At 34.4% G+C, this 17,232-nt stretch overlaps 3 protein-coding genes across 4 annotated transcripts; 2 read left to right on the top strand and 1 right to left on the bottom strand.

Annotated features, from left to right (window-relative positions):
- Nucleotides 1-117: 117 nt before the first annotated feature.
- Nucleotides 118-5,464, bottom strand: LOC111461739 (protochlorophyllide-dependent translocon component 52, chloroplastic-like). Of its 2 annotated transcripts, none has more exons than XM_023105370.1 (7): nt 4,715-5,464; nt 3,496-3,683; nt 2,336-2,428; nt 2,057-2,246; nt 1,629-1,826; nt 1,367-1,554; nt 118-503 (listed from the first exon to the last, which is right to left on the bottom strand). In XM_023105370.1, exons 1-7 carry the CDS (start codon nt 5,243-5,245, stop codon nt 248-250), a joined length of 1,644 nt encoding a protein of 547 aa, XP_022961138.1. In that variant the 5' UTR covers nt 5,246-5,464; the 3' UTR covers nt 118-247. The 2 variants fall into 2 exon arrangements, with proteins under 2 accessions (XP_022961138.1, XP_022961139.1); XM_023105371.1 differs by having other exon boundaries at nt 2,063-2,246.
- A 1,711-nt stretch (nt 5,465-7,175) lies between these two features.
- On the top strand, nt 7,176-8,754 carry LOC111461559 (heat shock protein beta-11-like). Its single transcript, XM_023105129.1, has 2 exons — nt 7,176-7,329; nt 8,381-8,754. Exons 1-2 carry the CDS (start codon nt 7,230-7,232, stop codon nt 8,629-8,631), a joined length of 351 nt encoding a protein of 116 aa, XP_022960897.1. The 5' UTR covers nt 7,176-7,229; the 3' UTR covers nt 8,632-8,754.
- A 4,911-nt stretch (nt 8,755-13,665) lies between these two features.
- LOC111461557 (protein TonB-like) lies at nt 13,666-14,938 on the top strand. The gene is made up of 2 exons (XM_023105126.1): nt 13,666-13,833; nt 14,163-14,938. The coding sequence occupies exons 1-2, from the start codon at nt 13,740-13,742 to the stop codon at nt 14,900-14,902; spliced, it is 834 nt and encodes a 277-aa protein (XP_022960894.1). The 5' UTR covers nt 13,666-13,739; the 3' UTR covers nt 14,903-14,938.
- The last annotated feature ends 2,294 nt before the right edge of the window (nt 14,939-17,232 follow it).

The following is a 17,232-nucleotide window of genomic DNA, read 5'->3' as shown; positions in this document are numbered from 1 at the left end:
ATTTTTTTTAATACTCATCCAGCGTTTAACAATTTTTTAAGTAAAGGTAAAGTGTCCCTGCCCGGTTGACGACATCTGCTAAATAGCAGATGGTCATGAAAACGAAGCCGGTTAAACTAAAAATATATATGGCCCCAAAGTTTCAGGTTTTCTCAAATCCAAATATGATCATTTTGATATGTGCAAGAATAATTATAATTGAGTTGTAGAATCAAGAAAGACATGAAAAGAGGGAGAAAAGAAAGTGTCAAACCAGGGCATGATTGTAGACTTGGAAGTGGAAAGTTTTGTGAATGAAATGGGACAACCACTTTGAAGCAGCAAAGCAGAGTATTGCAATGGTGACAATGGCGGCCCTAGCTGCTGCACAAATTACACCCTGCTTTGTCAATGCCACAGCTCCAATTGCAGCCAAAGAGATGACCTGCAGCCCCACTTCAGCTATTCTCAGAGCTTTATATGCACCATTGCAGCTTCTGCAGTTCACCACATGACTCCAATACCTGAAAATCAATAACCAATTACGAAATCGATATGTCCAGCTAATTTTTGCTCACACACTTAAAATCGATATTTCAAAACGTACTTTTTGCATTTTCTGTATTCTCTCTTGTTATACATACTTGACGTTATCAATATAAACTTTTAGCCAACATTCTTTCTTGCATTTTCTCTCTTTTGTTCTTCGTGTTCATCTAGATCGAGTGTAAACCTTTAGCCAATATTCTTCCTTGCATTTTTTCTCTATTGTTCTCTGTGTCCATCTAGATCGAGTGTAAACTTTTAGCTAATATTCTTCCTTGCATTTTCTCTCTCTTCTTCTTTCTATTCATCTCGATCGAGTGTAAACCTTTAGCCAATATTCTTCCTTGCATTTTCTCTCTTTTGTTCTTTGTGTTCATCTAGATCGAGTGTAAACCTTAACCCAATATTCTTTCTTGCATTTTCTCTCTCTTGTTCTTCGTGTTCATCTAGATCGAGTGTAAACCTTTAACCAATATTCTTTCTTGCATCTTCTCTCTATTGTTCTTTGTGTTCATCTAGATCGAGGCTAAACCTTTAGCCAATATTCTTTCTTGCATCTTCTCTCTCTTGTTATTTGTGTTCATCTAGATCGAGGCTAAACCTTCGGCCAATATTCTTCCTTACATTTTCTCTCTCTTGTTATTTGTGTTCATCTAGATCGAGGGTAGACCTTTAGCCAATATCTTCCTTGCATTTTCTCTCTTTTGTTTTTTAGATTTATCTAGATCGAGTGTGTGTATTGTTGTGCGATCCTAACATATTGTACCAGCCTACTTCACTAATCCAATTTCTTCTCTCAAAAGAGTAGTAGGGAAGTTGAGTAGCAGAAATTAGAGGGTACCTCTCAAACACCTGTTCTCTAGGAGGCAGTGGAGGGAGGGAGCCAGAATATTTGCCTCCCCAATCAACTTGACCACCTGCATACTTGTTCAACCATCTTCTAAATCCAACCACCAAGGCATCTGATTTAACAGGCACATAACAAGCTTTATGCCAATTAGAAGGGCCAATTTCCTCTAATTTGTGCTCCTAAATTCAGAACAAACATCATCAGGAACTATACTCGACAGGCGAATACGATATCCATGAACGAAATCACTTACCTCAACACGAAGAAAATACATATCTGAATCTAGAACCAAGTTCTGCCCTATATGAAATATCCATCGTGGGACAATATGGTTTATCCATTTGCTAAAGTTCCTGGGGAAGGACCATATCAATCTGCTTTTACCTGGACTGACTGGGATGCAGAAGAATACCAGGAACGATCTTCGCTGCGAGGTTTCAGTTGGCGGTTTCTGGAACAACAAACTTTTCATGAATCAAAACCCAGAAAATGCAGTTAAAGAGTCGAAGTATTGATATCATTAAATTTATCATAACCCATCGACTTAAACTTTTGGTTTAATTATTAATTTACTATAACCTATCAGCTTAAGCTTTTAGATTTACTGAAGATTTAACCATTATCAACTCAAAGCAACGAAACGAAAGACATGAAATGCGGTTATGCTGTTATGTAATATACCTTTACGTTTGCAGTTGATGATACAGATTCATCGTTCTTGCTCTCCAACTCTGGATCAGAGAAGAAATAATAGACACAAGGTGCAATAAACTTGTGACGGAGCCTATCAAGTTTGCCAACATAACCATCTGGTTTCAACTTTTCAACAATCAAATCCAGTGGTCTGCCGCCTTCCCTGTCAACTTTCACTGTGAATGAACACATGATTGTTGTTAGTCAAAGCAATCCATGTGAGAGCCTTAAATGCAACAGTTGAGAAGATAGAATTGGCAAAGATATCTGTTTTTCAGTGATGGTGGGGCTTGAATTATCCGGTAGTGCGCGTATGGAACATGGGCAGGGTCCATAAGATTTTCAATCAGTATCTCATACCTGAAAAAACGCCAATTTTCAATGACAAGTAATCGGATTAGGATATCACTACTAGCATAGGGCAGAAAATGACATCGTGAGGGTTCAAGCTCATAATTTATCTATAACAGCCTAGGCCCACCCACTAATGGATATTGTCCGCCCTGGCCCATTACGTATCGCCATCAGCCTCATGGTTTTAAAACGTGTCTGTTAGGAAGAGTTTTTCACACCCTGATAAGGAATGCTTCATTCCCCTCTCCAACCGATGTGGGATCTCACAATCCACGCCCCCTGGGGACAGCGTCCTTGCTAGCACACCGACCAATGTCTGGCTTTGATACCATTTGTAACAGTTCAAACCCACCGCTAACAGATATGGTCCATTTTGGCTCGTTAAGTATCGCCGCCAGCCTCATGATTTTAAAACGCATCTATTAGGGAGAGGTTTCCACACCCTTACAGGGAATTCTTCATTCCCCTGTCCAACCGATATGGGATCTTACATTATCATTTTGATACTTATAAAATCATCACTATACTAAGAAGTTCAGATGAATGAATAAGATACTTTCAACACCATTTTCCTTCCCATTCTCATCCAAAAGATTATCTAGTGACTAATCACCTCACACACAGCACCCTTCTTGTTACAATCTAGTTATCAGTCAAACTTTGGTTTAGCCTTACGAAGTTCGTTAACTCCTGCAAAACATGGTCTGAATATCCATGACAGCACAAATTCGATCTCTATGGGGACGGTTCTTTCCCAAATTTTGACACTAGAATGAGTAAACATTACCTAAAAAGGATACATAAGCCTGAGTGAACAGAACTTCAATTCGCGTTAGCACATTGTAACAATCCAAGCCCACCGTTAGTAGATATTGTCCTCTTTGGACTTTTCCTTTCAGACTTCCCCTCAAGATTTTTATAACGCGTCTGCTAGGGAGAATTTTCCACACCCTTCTAAAGAATGTTTCGTTCTCCTCCCCAACCGATGTGGGATCTCACACACATCGTTTTGATTCTTTGCAATTGACATTTCAAAAAGCATCAAAATCAGAAAGAGGGTTCAAAGTGATTACCCGTAGGCCATGTCTCTATTTCCCTCTAACTTAACATAAGATGGGTCGTCCAGCTCCGGAATAAAGGGAGGTTTCTTCTCCATAATGACATCTTTGAATTTGGGATCAGAGTTTGGCCAGAACCACACTATGCCATTCTGCACTGTGCTTGGATACACAGCGACGCATGCCTTCTTGGATGAGTGAACCTGCATATAATATCAATTCATGTAAATGTTCATGATATTTGTAAATCCAGCCTGCAATCTTGTTATGTATGAAAGATAATTATTCTCCATAAAACCACTTATGGTCTAGAATTTTTAAAGAAGTAAGTCCTTGAACTTTAATTAATAACAATTTAGTCCCTAAATTTACTATTATAATGATTTAGTCCCTATCGTAAAAAAATATCATTTGATAATTGATTAGGGATCAAATTTGTTCATAAACTATTATGATTTTATAACCCATATACACACTTTAAGCATTTGTTTAAGTCTATAAAGATCAAAACAACTGTTTAATCTTTCTACTTTGTGTTTTTATATTTAAGTGAAAATTGTAAATGCCGGTATTGTACTTCAAGTAGGCGATAGCATGCTAGTATTTATGGTCTTGATGAAGTAATGGCAAGTGAATTAGTCGAATTTGAAGAAGGTACTATAGGCATAGCTCTAAATTTAGAATTAAATAATGTTGGTGTTGTATTAATGGGTGATGGTTTGTTGACACAGGAGGGAAGTTCGCCGCGGGAAGAATTGCTCAGATACTAATAAGCAACGAATTGGATGAGAATGAATGAAAAAATGCTAAGTCGTGTTAGATGAACATGACTCTCCACAATGGTATGATATTATCCACTTTGAGCATAAGCTCTCATGGCTTTGCTTTGGACTTTCCCAAAAGGCCTCACACCAATGGAGAGAGTATTCTTTGTTTATAAATCCATGATCATTCCCTAAATTAGCCGATGTGAGACTTTCATCATCCAATAAGTTGAATCTGGAACTTTAGCTCTTTCCAAAATTTTTGATACTTCATAATGCATATAAGATTAATCTATGATCATACCAATCAAATCACTTCTCTTAAATTTCAACTTCTATTTTGGTTTTGCTTTTAAAAAAAGTGATCTAAAAAAGAAAATAAAGGGATCAAAACGTCACTTTTTAAAAGTGCAACAATCCAAACGTTTCAAAGGAACAGAGATTAAAATGGAGCAAAATAAAATTGTTACCGGAGGGCCATCAGGGGGCGCTTGAGGGATGAATTTGCAGTCACCGGAGCCATTAAAGCACCATCCATGGTACACGCACTGTAGCCTCCCCCACTGATCGATCCTTCCTTCGGACAACGGCGCCAATCTATGCGGACAACTATCATCAAACACCTTCCATGCATTCTCATTCCTGTCCCACCACACCACCAAATCCAACCCTAACACCTTCTTCGCAATCGGCACTCTCTTGTCCAAATCGCACACCTGCATAACCGGATACCACTCCGCAAACCAATCGAACTTCTCCTTCTCCTCCTCCATCTCGGGCTGATCTGTACCAACGACATCGGACGCCAAAGCCGTGCGAATCAACTCGCACTTCCTCAACACATTTCGATGCGTCACGGTTTTGAAATTGAAAGATGATGATCTCAATCTCGGCAGCGGATTCCGATGCGAGGCAACACAGCAGGAATTGCAGGCTAGGGTTCTGTGGAGTGTGGTTGGGAAATGAATTAGCTGAGCAGAAGAAATTCCCGCAACCTCCATGGCTGATTCCTTCGCGCAGAACGAGGAAATGGCGAAATCAGATTCTTCTTCTTGAAGCGGAAAATTGAAATCAAGGCGTGTAACTCTGGAAATCAATCATGGAGAAGATAGAATTTTGCAGAGAAGAAACGATAGAAGAAATTTTTTCTGAAGGATTTTCAGCCATTGGCCAATTGATGAACGGGATAATGTTCGTTATTATTGCACACCGTTTTAGTTGGAGTGAAGATGCAAGTCTATATTATATATATATATATATATATATATATTCTTCATTCAATTTATAAAAAAATATTTTAATAAATTTAATTTCGAATTTATAATAGACTACATTAATAAAAATATCAATATTATATATATATATATATATATATTTATTGAATTTATTAGATATTAATAAACTAAATTAATAAAAATACCATTAAATTTATTAAATTTATAAAAAAATATTTAGTAAATTCAATTTTAAATTTATAATAAACTAAATTAATAAAAAAATGTATATATTCTTCATTGAATTTATAAAAAAATATTTAATAAAATTAATTTCAAATTTATAATAGATTAAATTAATAAAAATATCTCCACCCTTTCAAAAGTATATATATACTTGGTTGAATTTATAAAAAATATTTAATAAATTTAATTTCGAATTCATAATAGACTAAACTAATAAAAATACCTCTACCTAAAAAAATATTTAATAAATTTAATTTTAAATTTATAATAGACTAAATTAATAAAAATGCCAATATCATATATATATATATATATATATATTCTTCATTGAATTTATAAAAAAATATTTAATAAAATTAATTTTGAATTTATAATAGACTAAATTAATAAAAATATCTCGTATTATATATATATATACTTTGTTGAATTTATAAAAAATATTTAATAAATTTAATTTCGAATTTATAATATTTTAAACTAATAAAAATACCTCTAAGCATCACACGTATATATAGTCTTCATTAAATTTATAAAAAAAATATTTAATAAATTTAATTTCGAATTTATAATAGACTAAATTAATAAAATTGCTTACCATTTCAAAAATATATATATATATATATATATTGAATTTATAAAATATTATTTAACAAATTTAATTTCGAATTTATAATAGACTAAATTAATAAAAATAACTATACTATTTCATAAGTATCAATAATAAACTAAAAAAATCTATAAAAGAAAAAAGTACTAATATTTATTATTTTATTTCAAAAATATTATTTAACCGTTAATAATATTTTAATTTTAAAAATGTTCATTAATTTCGGTTCAAAAATATCATTCTTCTTTTAGGGCCTATATTTAAAATAATACCTATACTACTTCTCGATCTTCTCTCTATCACATGGGAATCGTCCATAGGCACTGAAAATAAAGCGTAAAAGTTCCTTCAGCTTAGTCCTAGAGTGGTTCATCGTCAAAAGAACAATAGATTTTTTTTATAAGAATAGGGGTGAAATCGAAACGAAAAAATTCTAAACGAACTATAATCAAAATAGACGAGACCTATCGAATTACAATAACTTGAATCAAAGCTCAGATTACATCACGAAGCATGTTCCCAAAAAGAAACAAAAAGAATCTTCACTTTATCAAGGGACAAAGTGACCAAAACAACACATCTCTTAACCCTCTGCATCAAACAATCGCCATGTCCGAAGCACAAAGAAAGCTTCAAGCGAAGGAATTACTATCCCAAAGAAATTCCTATTTACGATCGCAACTTCATAGAATGCGGATTTCGAATCAAGATCGAAACAACCGTCATGGTCGAAGTACAAAGAAAGCTTCAAGCAAAGGAATTACTAATCCCGAAGAAATTTCTAGGTTTTCAAAAACAGTTTCGAATCAAGATCTCCATTCAATATAAAGATTACCGCGAAAACATCGAAAGAAATCGTCATCAAGAGAAGTTAGAGCGAAGAGAAATTAGAATTATCAGAGAGGAAAATCGAACGCAATGTCGATGGATCCTTCATCCAAAACCTTTCAGGATATTACGCCTCAAATCAAGTGCAAATATTATCCCGGGTTTCATGTTCTTACCGTCGCCGTCCAAGGTTTGACATTTTCCCCTTCTTTTGTGAAAATATTAATTCATAATTATATACATACATACATATATAATTAAAATTCACCATTTAATCTTAATATATTTTAAAAAATAACCTTCCAAATTGTTATATATTATTAAAAATAAATTAATATTATATGGTAAACAAATATATATTTTTAAATTTAAATTTATAATTTTCATTTATTTGAACTTAAATCTTCGATCAAATAGCTTAAAAATAAAATATAAATTAAATTAAATAGTTGAAAAAACAAACCATTTTTAATTTATGAAAATTTGAATTTACTGTTAGATGATGAAAGTTTCACATATGCCAATTTAGGGAATAATCATGGTTTTATAAACAAAGAATACTCTCCATTGGTACGAGGCATTTTGGAGAAGCCCAAAGCAAAACCACGGGAGCTTATGCTCAAAGTGGACAATATCATACCATTGTGGAGAGTCGTGTTTGTCTATCAGAGGCATGCCCTAAACTTAGTCGTGTTAATAGATTGGTAAATCCTCAAACATCGACTCCAAAAGAAAAAGGAGTCAAGCCTCCTCGAAGGCAAGAAAAAATGACTAAGATTTCAAAGGAGTCAAGTCTCGATTAAGAGGAGGTGCACTTTGTTATAGGGGAGGTGTTAGATGATGAAAGTTCCACATCTGCTAATTTAGGGAATAATCATGGTTTTTATAAACAAAGAATACTCTTCACTGTTACGAGGCCTTTTGGGGAAACCCAAAGGAAAGCCACGAGAGCTTATGCTCAAAGTGGACAATATCATACCATTGTGGAGAGTTGTGTTCGTCTAACATAGTATCAGAGTCATGCCCTAAACTTAGTCGTGCCAATAGATTGATAAATCCTCCAACATCGAACAAAGGACTTAAAAAGAAAATGGAGTCAAGCCTAGTAGTCAAAAATAACTAAGACTCCAAAGGAATCGAGCCTCGATTAAGGGGAGGTGCACTTTGTTCGAGGGGAGGTGTTAGATGATGAAAGTCCCACATCTGCTAATTTAGGGAATGATCATGGATCTTTTCTCCAGATTTCACAAGCAACGATCTGAAAGTTCAGGTGACATGCACCTTAAAGTTGAGGATCAGCGGCGAACGAAGGGTCAACTGCGGCAAGTGTATCCGATTCCGCAAGGAAATCGATATTCCAGCCGACGTCGATATTTACAAGATCTCTGCCAAGTTGGAGGGAGGCATACTCTCAGTGAGGCAGCCCATGAAAGCCTCCGATTGTCCTATAAATGTCTTATCATGTCCTATAAATGATTGTCCAAAGACGTGATTTCTATAGACCTCTTCAACTATTACATCTCAGTGAGGCAGCCCAAGAAAGCCTCCGATTGTCCTATAAATGTCATTTGATTGTCTTATAAAAATATTTTAAATGATTGTCCTATAAATGATTGTCCAAAGACGTGATTTCTATAGACCTCTTCAACTATTACATATGACTTATTTGGTCCTTCTAAAATAGCTAGGGAGGGAATAGCTATGTCTTTTGATATTCAGATGATTTTTGTAGATTTATTTGAGTTTTGATGATAAAACATAAAAATGATGTTTTGAAAAGATTTGCTGTAAAAATGAAAAAGGTTTTTTAGTTACTAAAATTAGGAGGGACCACTTAGGAGAATTGGATAGTAGAGCATTTGAAAATTTTTGGGGAGAAAATGGTTTTTATCAAGACTTCTCTTGGAAGACTCCTCGACAAAACCGTGTGGTTGAAAGAAAAAATAGTATCTTATAAGAATTTGCTAAATCAGTGTTAAATGAATATGATTTACCTAAATATTTTTTTGGCGGAAGCCGTTAATACTGCATGTTATGTTTCAAATAGAGTTTTAATTAGACGTATTTAGATAAAACTCCTTGAACTTTCGTATAATAAAATTTCAAATATTGGGTATTTCAAAGTTTTTAGTTTTTAGTTGATTTTGAACAAACAAGAAAAGCTGGAAAAATTTAATTCTAGACCGATATTGGTATTTTTCGGTTATTCATTTACTAGTAAAGCTTATACAGTTTTCAATAAAAGAATTTTAGTCAAGAATCTATGCACGTGGTATTTGATGAATCTTGATATTTCTAATGAGTCTATTTACGGTGATGATTTAGAAAAAAATTTCGGAGATTTACTTGTTAGTGACAAAGGAAAAGAAACTCTTACACGTAAAGAAAAGTGAACTTAAATGAAAGGAAGGAACTTTATCAATGTCAAAAGTATGGAGGTATGCCTCATCTCATCTCAAGGACTTGATTATTAGTGATCCCGAATAAGGTGTGAAAACTCGTTCCTCTATTAATTTATTTAATAATCTTGTTTTTGTTTCTTAAATTGAACCAAAAAGTCTCAAGGATGCCGAAAACGATTAATTTTGGATTTTAGCTATGCAAGAAGAACTAAATCAATTTAAAAGGAACAAAGTTTGGGAACGAGTCCCTAAACCCTCTAATATTTCCATTATTGGATAGAAATGAGTTTTTACAAATAAAATTGATGAAAATAGAAATATCATTATAAATAAAGCTAGACTTATAGCTAAAGGTTATTGTCAGGAGGAATGTATAGACTATGAAGAAACTTTTGCACCCGTTGCTAGATTAGAAGCTATTAAAATGTTACTTGCATTTGCTTTTTACACAAAATTTATATTATATCACATGGATGTGAAAAGTGCATTCTTAAATGATTATATTATAGAGGAAGTTCATGTAAAAAAACCTCGTATTTGAAAATTTTGATTTTCCACGTCATGTCTATAAGTTAAAAATGCTCTTTATGGCTTAAAACAAGCTCCAAGAGCTTGATACGATAGACTTAGTAATTTTCTTAATGAGAATGATTTCAAAATGGGTAAGCTCACAATACTCTCTTTATTAAAATTAAAGAAAAAGATATGCTATGAGTGCAAATATACGTGGATGATATTATATTTGATTCTATTCGTCCTTCTTTTATGTGAAGAATTTTCTAAATGTATGCATAATGAGTTTGAGATGAGTATGATCGGAGAGCTCAGTTTCTTTCTTGGATTTCAAATCAAACAACTGAAAGATGATATCTTCCTAAATCAACAGAAATACACCAAGGATTTACTCAAAAGGTTCAAGTTCAATGAATGTAAGATTGCAAAAACTCCAATGAGCACATCTACCAAGCTTGAGAAGATGAAAAAGGTAAATGTGTAGATATAAAATCTTATCGAGGTATGATTTGATCTTTACTCTACTTGATTGCTAGTAGACCTGATATTATGTTTAGTGTATGTCTTTGTGCTAAGTTTCAATCTTGTCCTAAGGAATCTTATTTACATGCTGTTAAAAGAATATTTAAATATTTGCTTGGGACTATTAATTTAGGATTGTGGTATCGTACACATGTTGAGTTTAAATTAGTAGGATATTCTGATGCGGATTTTGCGGGAAGTTTACTTAATCGTAAAAATACTAGTGGAACTTGTCAATTTCTTGGTAGTTCATTAGTTTCTTAGTTTAGTAAAAAGCAAAATTCGATTGTCTTATCTACTACAGAACCGGAATATATTGCTGTTGTTAGTTGTTTTGCTCAAATTCTTTGGATGAAACAAACTGTTTGTGATTATGGATTAAAATTTGATAGTGTCTATATTTTGTGATAACACTAGTGCTATTAATTTAACCAAAAATCTTGTTCATCATTATAGAACTAAACATATTACATTAGACATCATTTGATCAGAGAGCATGTGCAAAATGGACCTATTATTCTTGATTTTGTAAACTCTAATAATCAATTAGCAAATATTTTTACAAGCCGAAGAATTTTTTTGCAAAAATAGGCTTGAGCTTGGTATTATTCGGGATATATCTTGAATTTGAGTTTGGTATTACTCGGTGTGATATATCTTGAATTTTATAATCTTATTTAAATGTATGTTCGTAAGGGGAGCATGTCATTCTTTTATTATTTTTTATTGTTCTTTTTTTATGATTACATAGTGGTTGAAAATTAGGGAAAATATGTTCTAAGTTTGTTATTTTAATAATTAATGAATCACTTCGTTGTTATTTTATAATTAATGAATCACTTCGTTGTTGTGATGTTTCATAATTCATTAAAGCTATATAGAGAGAATATGGATTTGAGTGAATTTCAAATTTACGATGATATATTAGAATTTCTATCCTGATGCATCAATATTATTATTTGGACATATGCATTATTGTAAGTTTTATGGATTTCATGTCATTTTTCTTGAAATGGTTTGTCGTCATAAAAAATGGGTCATCAAAAAGGGGAGATTGTTGGCCTTTTCGCCCTTAATCTCAAATTAATTAATTGATGTTTTGATGATAACAAACCTACGTTCAATTATTAACAATTATCAGTATTTTGTCCACAGTGTAAGGTTGGGAATAACGATTTCAATGTCTTTTTTTGTTTACTCAAATGAGAGCTAAAACGAACAAGTTTCAGTCAAAACAAGATACCCGACGTGATGATGTGGCGGCAAAATTAACATGATGGACCAATCGAATTCAAAATAAGATACCCAACGTGATGATGTGATGAAAAAATTGACATCATGGACTATCGGCAAAATTTACATCATAGACCAATCCAAGTATGACATTTATAACTTTGGTAGAGTAATAAATGGTGGAGTTTTAAAAAATTATTTAAATTATAAAATTATTTCAATTACATTCATAAAAATTTTAGCTACTTCTAAATGGGAAGAAAATTAGTTGAAGTATGAAATTATTTCAATTACATTTATAAATTTTTTTTAGTTATTTTCATTTAACGTTTTTTTTATTATATCAATTCCTATTTTTACAACTCCATCACTATTTAAACCCGTTACCTTTCATTAGAACACACATAACATAAAACATAATACACAACTTCCACATCGATCTAAATTTGTTTTAAAGCTTCCATGGTTGTTTTTTGAAAAGCCTCCATGTTACTCTCCCAAACTTCCAATTTTGCTCCGTTGTTGTTCTCTCTGGAGCTTCCAATTTTATTTCTTATTCTTGAGAGAGATGTTTGTAATGTGATAAAATTGTAAATCTACCTTTCAGAGGGTTAGTGTTTCTATAAAATTTCAAATAATTGTACCGGTTTGATTCTCTGAGCCGTGGAAAGGATTGAGTTTGCTCTTGAACTCGTAAAAAGAGCGGTGTAGCGGTTGGGCTCTGATCTGAGGGAAGAGTCAAGAAAGGTTCGATCCTGTGTCGTGGAAAGGATTGAGTTTGCTCTTGAACTCGTAAAAAGAGCGGTGTAGCGGTTGGGCTCTGATCTGAGGGAAGAGTCAAGAAAGGTTCGATCCTGGGTCGTGGAAAGGATTGAGTTTGCTCTTGAACTCGTAAAAAGAACGGTGTAGCGGTTGGGCTCTGATCTGAGGGAAGAGTCAAGAAAGGTTCGATCCTGGGTCGTGGAAAGGATTGAGTTTGCTCTTGAACTCGTAAAAAGAGCTTTGTAGCGGTTGGGCTCTAATCCGAGGAAAGTGGAAAGAGTCCATAAAGGTTTATTCAAATTCACAATAGGCGCTTGAGGGAGTAGAGTAGGTTGAGTTGGACCGAACTATTATAAAACTATGGTGTTATATTTTCTAACATTTTTCCTATTTAACCGTTTTTCGTATTTAACCCTTTCCCTCTATAAATTCTAAATTATTATTATTATTAAATTTTATTGAATGGTATTAAGTTTTATTGTTATTAGAAAAATTTAAGATTGTTGAAACCCTTTTCACCCGCTCTAGGATTGCCATATCGATCCAACACATTAAGCTTGTTGTACTATAGTGGTTCATCGTCAAAAGAACAATTGATTTTTTTTTTAAGAAAAGGGGTGAAATCGAAACGAAAAAATTATGATTATGACGAGACCTATCAAATTACAATATCTTGAATCAAAGCTTAGATTACATTACTAAGTGTTTTCAAGGGAGAAAAGAAATCTCCACTAACAAGAGAAGTGTAGAAGAAAGAAACAAAAAGAATCTTCGCTTTACCAATGGACAAAGTGACCAAAACAACACATCTCTTAACCCTCTTGCATCAAACAACCGCCATGGCCGAAGCACAAAGAAAGCTTCAAGCGAAGGAATTACTAGTCCCAAAGAAATTCCTATTTGCGATCGCAACTTCATAGGAGGCGGATTTCAGAAGCAGATTTCGAATGAAGATCAAAACAACCGTCATGGCCGAAGCACAAAGAAAGCTTCAAGCAAAGGAATTACTAATCCCGAAGAAATTCCTAGGTTTTCAAAAACAGTTTCGAATCAAGATCTCCATTCAATATAAAGACTACCACGAAGACATCGAAAGAAATCGTCATCAAGAGAAGTTAGAGCAAAGAGAAATTAGAATTACCGGAAAGGAAAATCGAACGCAACGCCGATGGATTCTTCGTCCAAAAACTTTCAAGATATTGAGCCTCAAATCAATTGGCAACATTATCCCGAGTCTCACGTTCTTACCGTCACCCTCAAAGGTTTGACATTCTCCCCTTCTTTTGTGAGTTAGAACTTCATTTTTTTTAACTTAATTAGATCTTCCTAATACTTTTAAATCAAATAGCTTAAAAATAAAATAGAAATTAAATTAAAAGATTAAAAACACTAACAATTTTTAATTTAGGAAAATTTCAACTGAGTGTTAGATAAAGAAGGTAATTTATAAACAAAGAATACTCTCCATTGATACGAGGTCTTTTGTTGGTCAAGGCTAAAGTAAAGCCATGAAAGTTCAGGTGACATCATATCATTGTGGAGAGTCGTGTTCGTCTAACAATTACCATTAAATTTGGGATCTTTTCGGCAGATTTCACAAGGAACGATCTGAAAGTTCAGGTGACATCCACCGGAAAGTTGAGGATCACCGGCGAACGGAGGCTCACCAGCGGCAAGGGGCTCCGATTCCTCAAGGAAATCGTTATCCCAGCAGATGCCGATTCAAGCAAGATCTCTGCCAAGTTGGAGAAAGGCATCCTCTACGTGACGCAGCCCAGAAAAACCTCCGCCGTCTCTTCCAACAACCCACCGGCTCAGCCACCGAAGCCCAAGGCGGAATCCCAACCGCCGCCCACCGCCGCAAAACCAACTGATCGACCAAATACCCCAAAGAGCCAAAACGAGAGACCTCAATCACAGGCAAATGGGAAACAAAGAGCCACTCCTTTAAAGCCACATGAAGCCGCCGAAGCGCCAGCGAGTACCCAAAAATCCGGCGAGAAGCCCACCGCGGGAGGCGGAGAGCCGGTTGAAGATTCAGCTGCGAAGGACAGAACAGAGGAAGAAACAGAGGAGAAGGCAAAAGCACATACAAAGAAGAAATTGCAGAAGAGAGTAGAAGGGGAAGGAACGGGGAAGGAAGAAATTGGGTCAAAAATGGGGGAGAAGGGGAAGGAAGGGGGCGGCCATGGTAGGGGGGAGAAGGAAGGTGGAGTTGCAGAAGGGAGTGAATGGGTGAGAAGAGGAGAATGGTTGAGGACAAATATGGTGAATTTGGCTCTTGGGGCTGCTGTGTTTGTGGTTGCTTATTTCAATCTTTACAAAGAATGATAATATGGAGGAAGGGTGATGGAGAAGAAGAAGAAGAAGAAGGAGAAGAAGAAGAAGGAGAAGAAGAAGAAGAAGAAGCTCTCAATCAACGTCTAGTTTATGAGTGAACAATGGAATCAAATTCGTTGCCCCAGATTCAGGCACGATAATAAAAACACTTGTTCATCTATTCTCTCAACTATTGTACCTTTACAGTCAGTAAAACAAAGTTTAAAGCTAAATTTTTTTCATGCTAAATTTAAAAGTTCATTTAAACTTTTTTTAAAACCCTCCATGGTTGCTATTTAAAAAAGCTTCCAATTTTATTTCTTGTTTATCCTATTTTTTTTAGACAGAACTCAGTGATAAAATTGTAAATCTTCTATAAAATTTCAGACAATCGTACCGATTTGATCCTGAGCCGTGGAAAAGATTGAGTTTGCTCTTGAACTCGTAAAAAGAGTGGTATAGCGGTTGGTCTCTGATCCGAGGAAAGAGTCAAGAAACGTTTATTCAAATTTCCAAGCGGGCTCTGATCCGAGAAAACTCGTAAAAAAAGCGGTGTAGCGGTTGGGCTCTAATCCGAGAAAACTCGTGAAAAGAGCGGTGTAGCGGTTGGGCTCTGATCCGAGAAAAGAGTCAAGAAACGTTTATTCAAATTTCCAAGCGGGCTATGATCCAAGAAAACTCGTAAAAAGAGCGGTGTAGCAGTTGGGCTCTGATCTAAGGAAAAAGTCAAGAAACGTTTATTCAAATTTATAAGCGGGCTCTGATTCAAGTAAAGAGTGCAGAAAGGTTTATTCAAATTTGAAGGAGGCGCTTGTAGAGTGAAGTAGTCGATTTTGACCAAACCACCGTATTTGACCAAACCGTCTAAAAATAGGGTGTTATATTCTCCGACCCTTTTCCTATTTAAATTTAGTATTAAGTTTTATTGTTATTAGAAAAATTTAATCATTGAAACCATATTCACCGCTAGGATTGACATATGGATCCAACAATGGGCATCATGTTGTTCTTATTGACTTTTTTTATATAAACTTTATTTTTAGAGCTTATGGAAAATCTACCTCTTAAAAACTGTTTTTGTGAATGACAATCAACTTCTAGACCTCCTCATTTTGATGGAACTAATTATACGTATCCGAAAGAGGTTAGAATTAAAATTTATTTGCAATCGATTAATTATCAATTATGGTCAAATGTTAGTAAAGGCCATTATATTCCAATAAAAATCTTTGATAACATTAAGGAGCTTAAAATGGAGGATGAATTTGATGAGCATGGTATGAAAAAAAATGTTCTTTTAATGTTGTCTTTATTGTGCCCTAAGTAATGATGAATTTAATAGAGTATCTATCAGCATATGAAATTTGAAAAACTCTCTGAAGTAACTCGTGAGGGAACAAATCAAGTTAAAGAAACAAACATTAACATGTTAGTTCATAATTATGAACTATTTAATATTGATGGAAATGAATTTATATAGATGATATGTTTATTAGATTTACTAATATTCTAGATGTTTTGAAAAATCTTGTAAAAGTATATTCTACTACCAAAAATGTCAGGAAAATTCGTAGGTCTCTGCCTAAAAGTGGGAAGCAAAAGTGACGCAATTCAAGAAGCAAAGGATCTTACAAAGCTTTCTTTGGATGAACTTGTTGGTTCTCTCATGACGCATGAGATTACCATGAAGGAGCGCATAGAAGAGGAATCCAAAAAGAAGTAAAGTATAGCCCTAAAGTCCATCACATTGGAAGTTGACTTCGGAGGAAGCCCTTGTTGAAGATGATGTTGCCTACTAAGTATAAAAATTTCATCAAAAGAAAGAAACAATTTAGGATACATTTCACCCACCAAAAAGGTGAGAAGAGCAAACATGATGAGATAATAATATGTTATGAATGTAAAAGGTCGATATGTTATGAATGTAAAAAGTTGGGTCATATAAGATCGGATTGTCCCCTTCTCAAATTATCTAAGAAATCCTGGAAGAAAGCAATGAAGGCTACTTGGTGATGGTGTTAATATAACACATGCGGAAGCAATTTGGATCTTAGGCACTTATAGAACATCAATTATTGTAAATTACTAGCATGTTCATAAGTATTAAAACTTAATGAGTTTAAATACTAGCCTTTTGTAGTTCAAACTCCTTTTGCCTCACGAACCGGTTTCGAACCACCACTAGTGTCTTCTCCACTATCCTCCGGCCTTAGAACGGGATTGTGGAATCCGGTGAGTGACTAAACTTGGGAGGGATTTTGTATATGTGAAAGAGAGTGTTTGTGAGAAGTTTTTCTCAAGGTTTTTCATCAAGATGAAGAATCCCATCCAAGTATCATGAT

Source organism: Cucurbita moschata, unplaced genomic scaffold, assembly GCF_002738365.1.
Source record: "Cucurbita moschata cultivar Rifu unplaced genomic scaffold, Cmos_1.0 Cmo_Scf00025, whole genome shotgun sequence".
NCBI lineage: Eukaryota > Viridiplantae > Streptophyta > Magnoliopsida > Cucurbitales > Cucurbitaceae > Cucurbita > Cucurbita moschata.
Note: the sequence above shows the minus strand (reverse complement) of the source record. Positions and strands in the feature narration are given on the sequence as shown.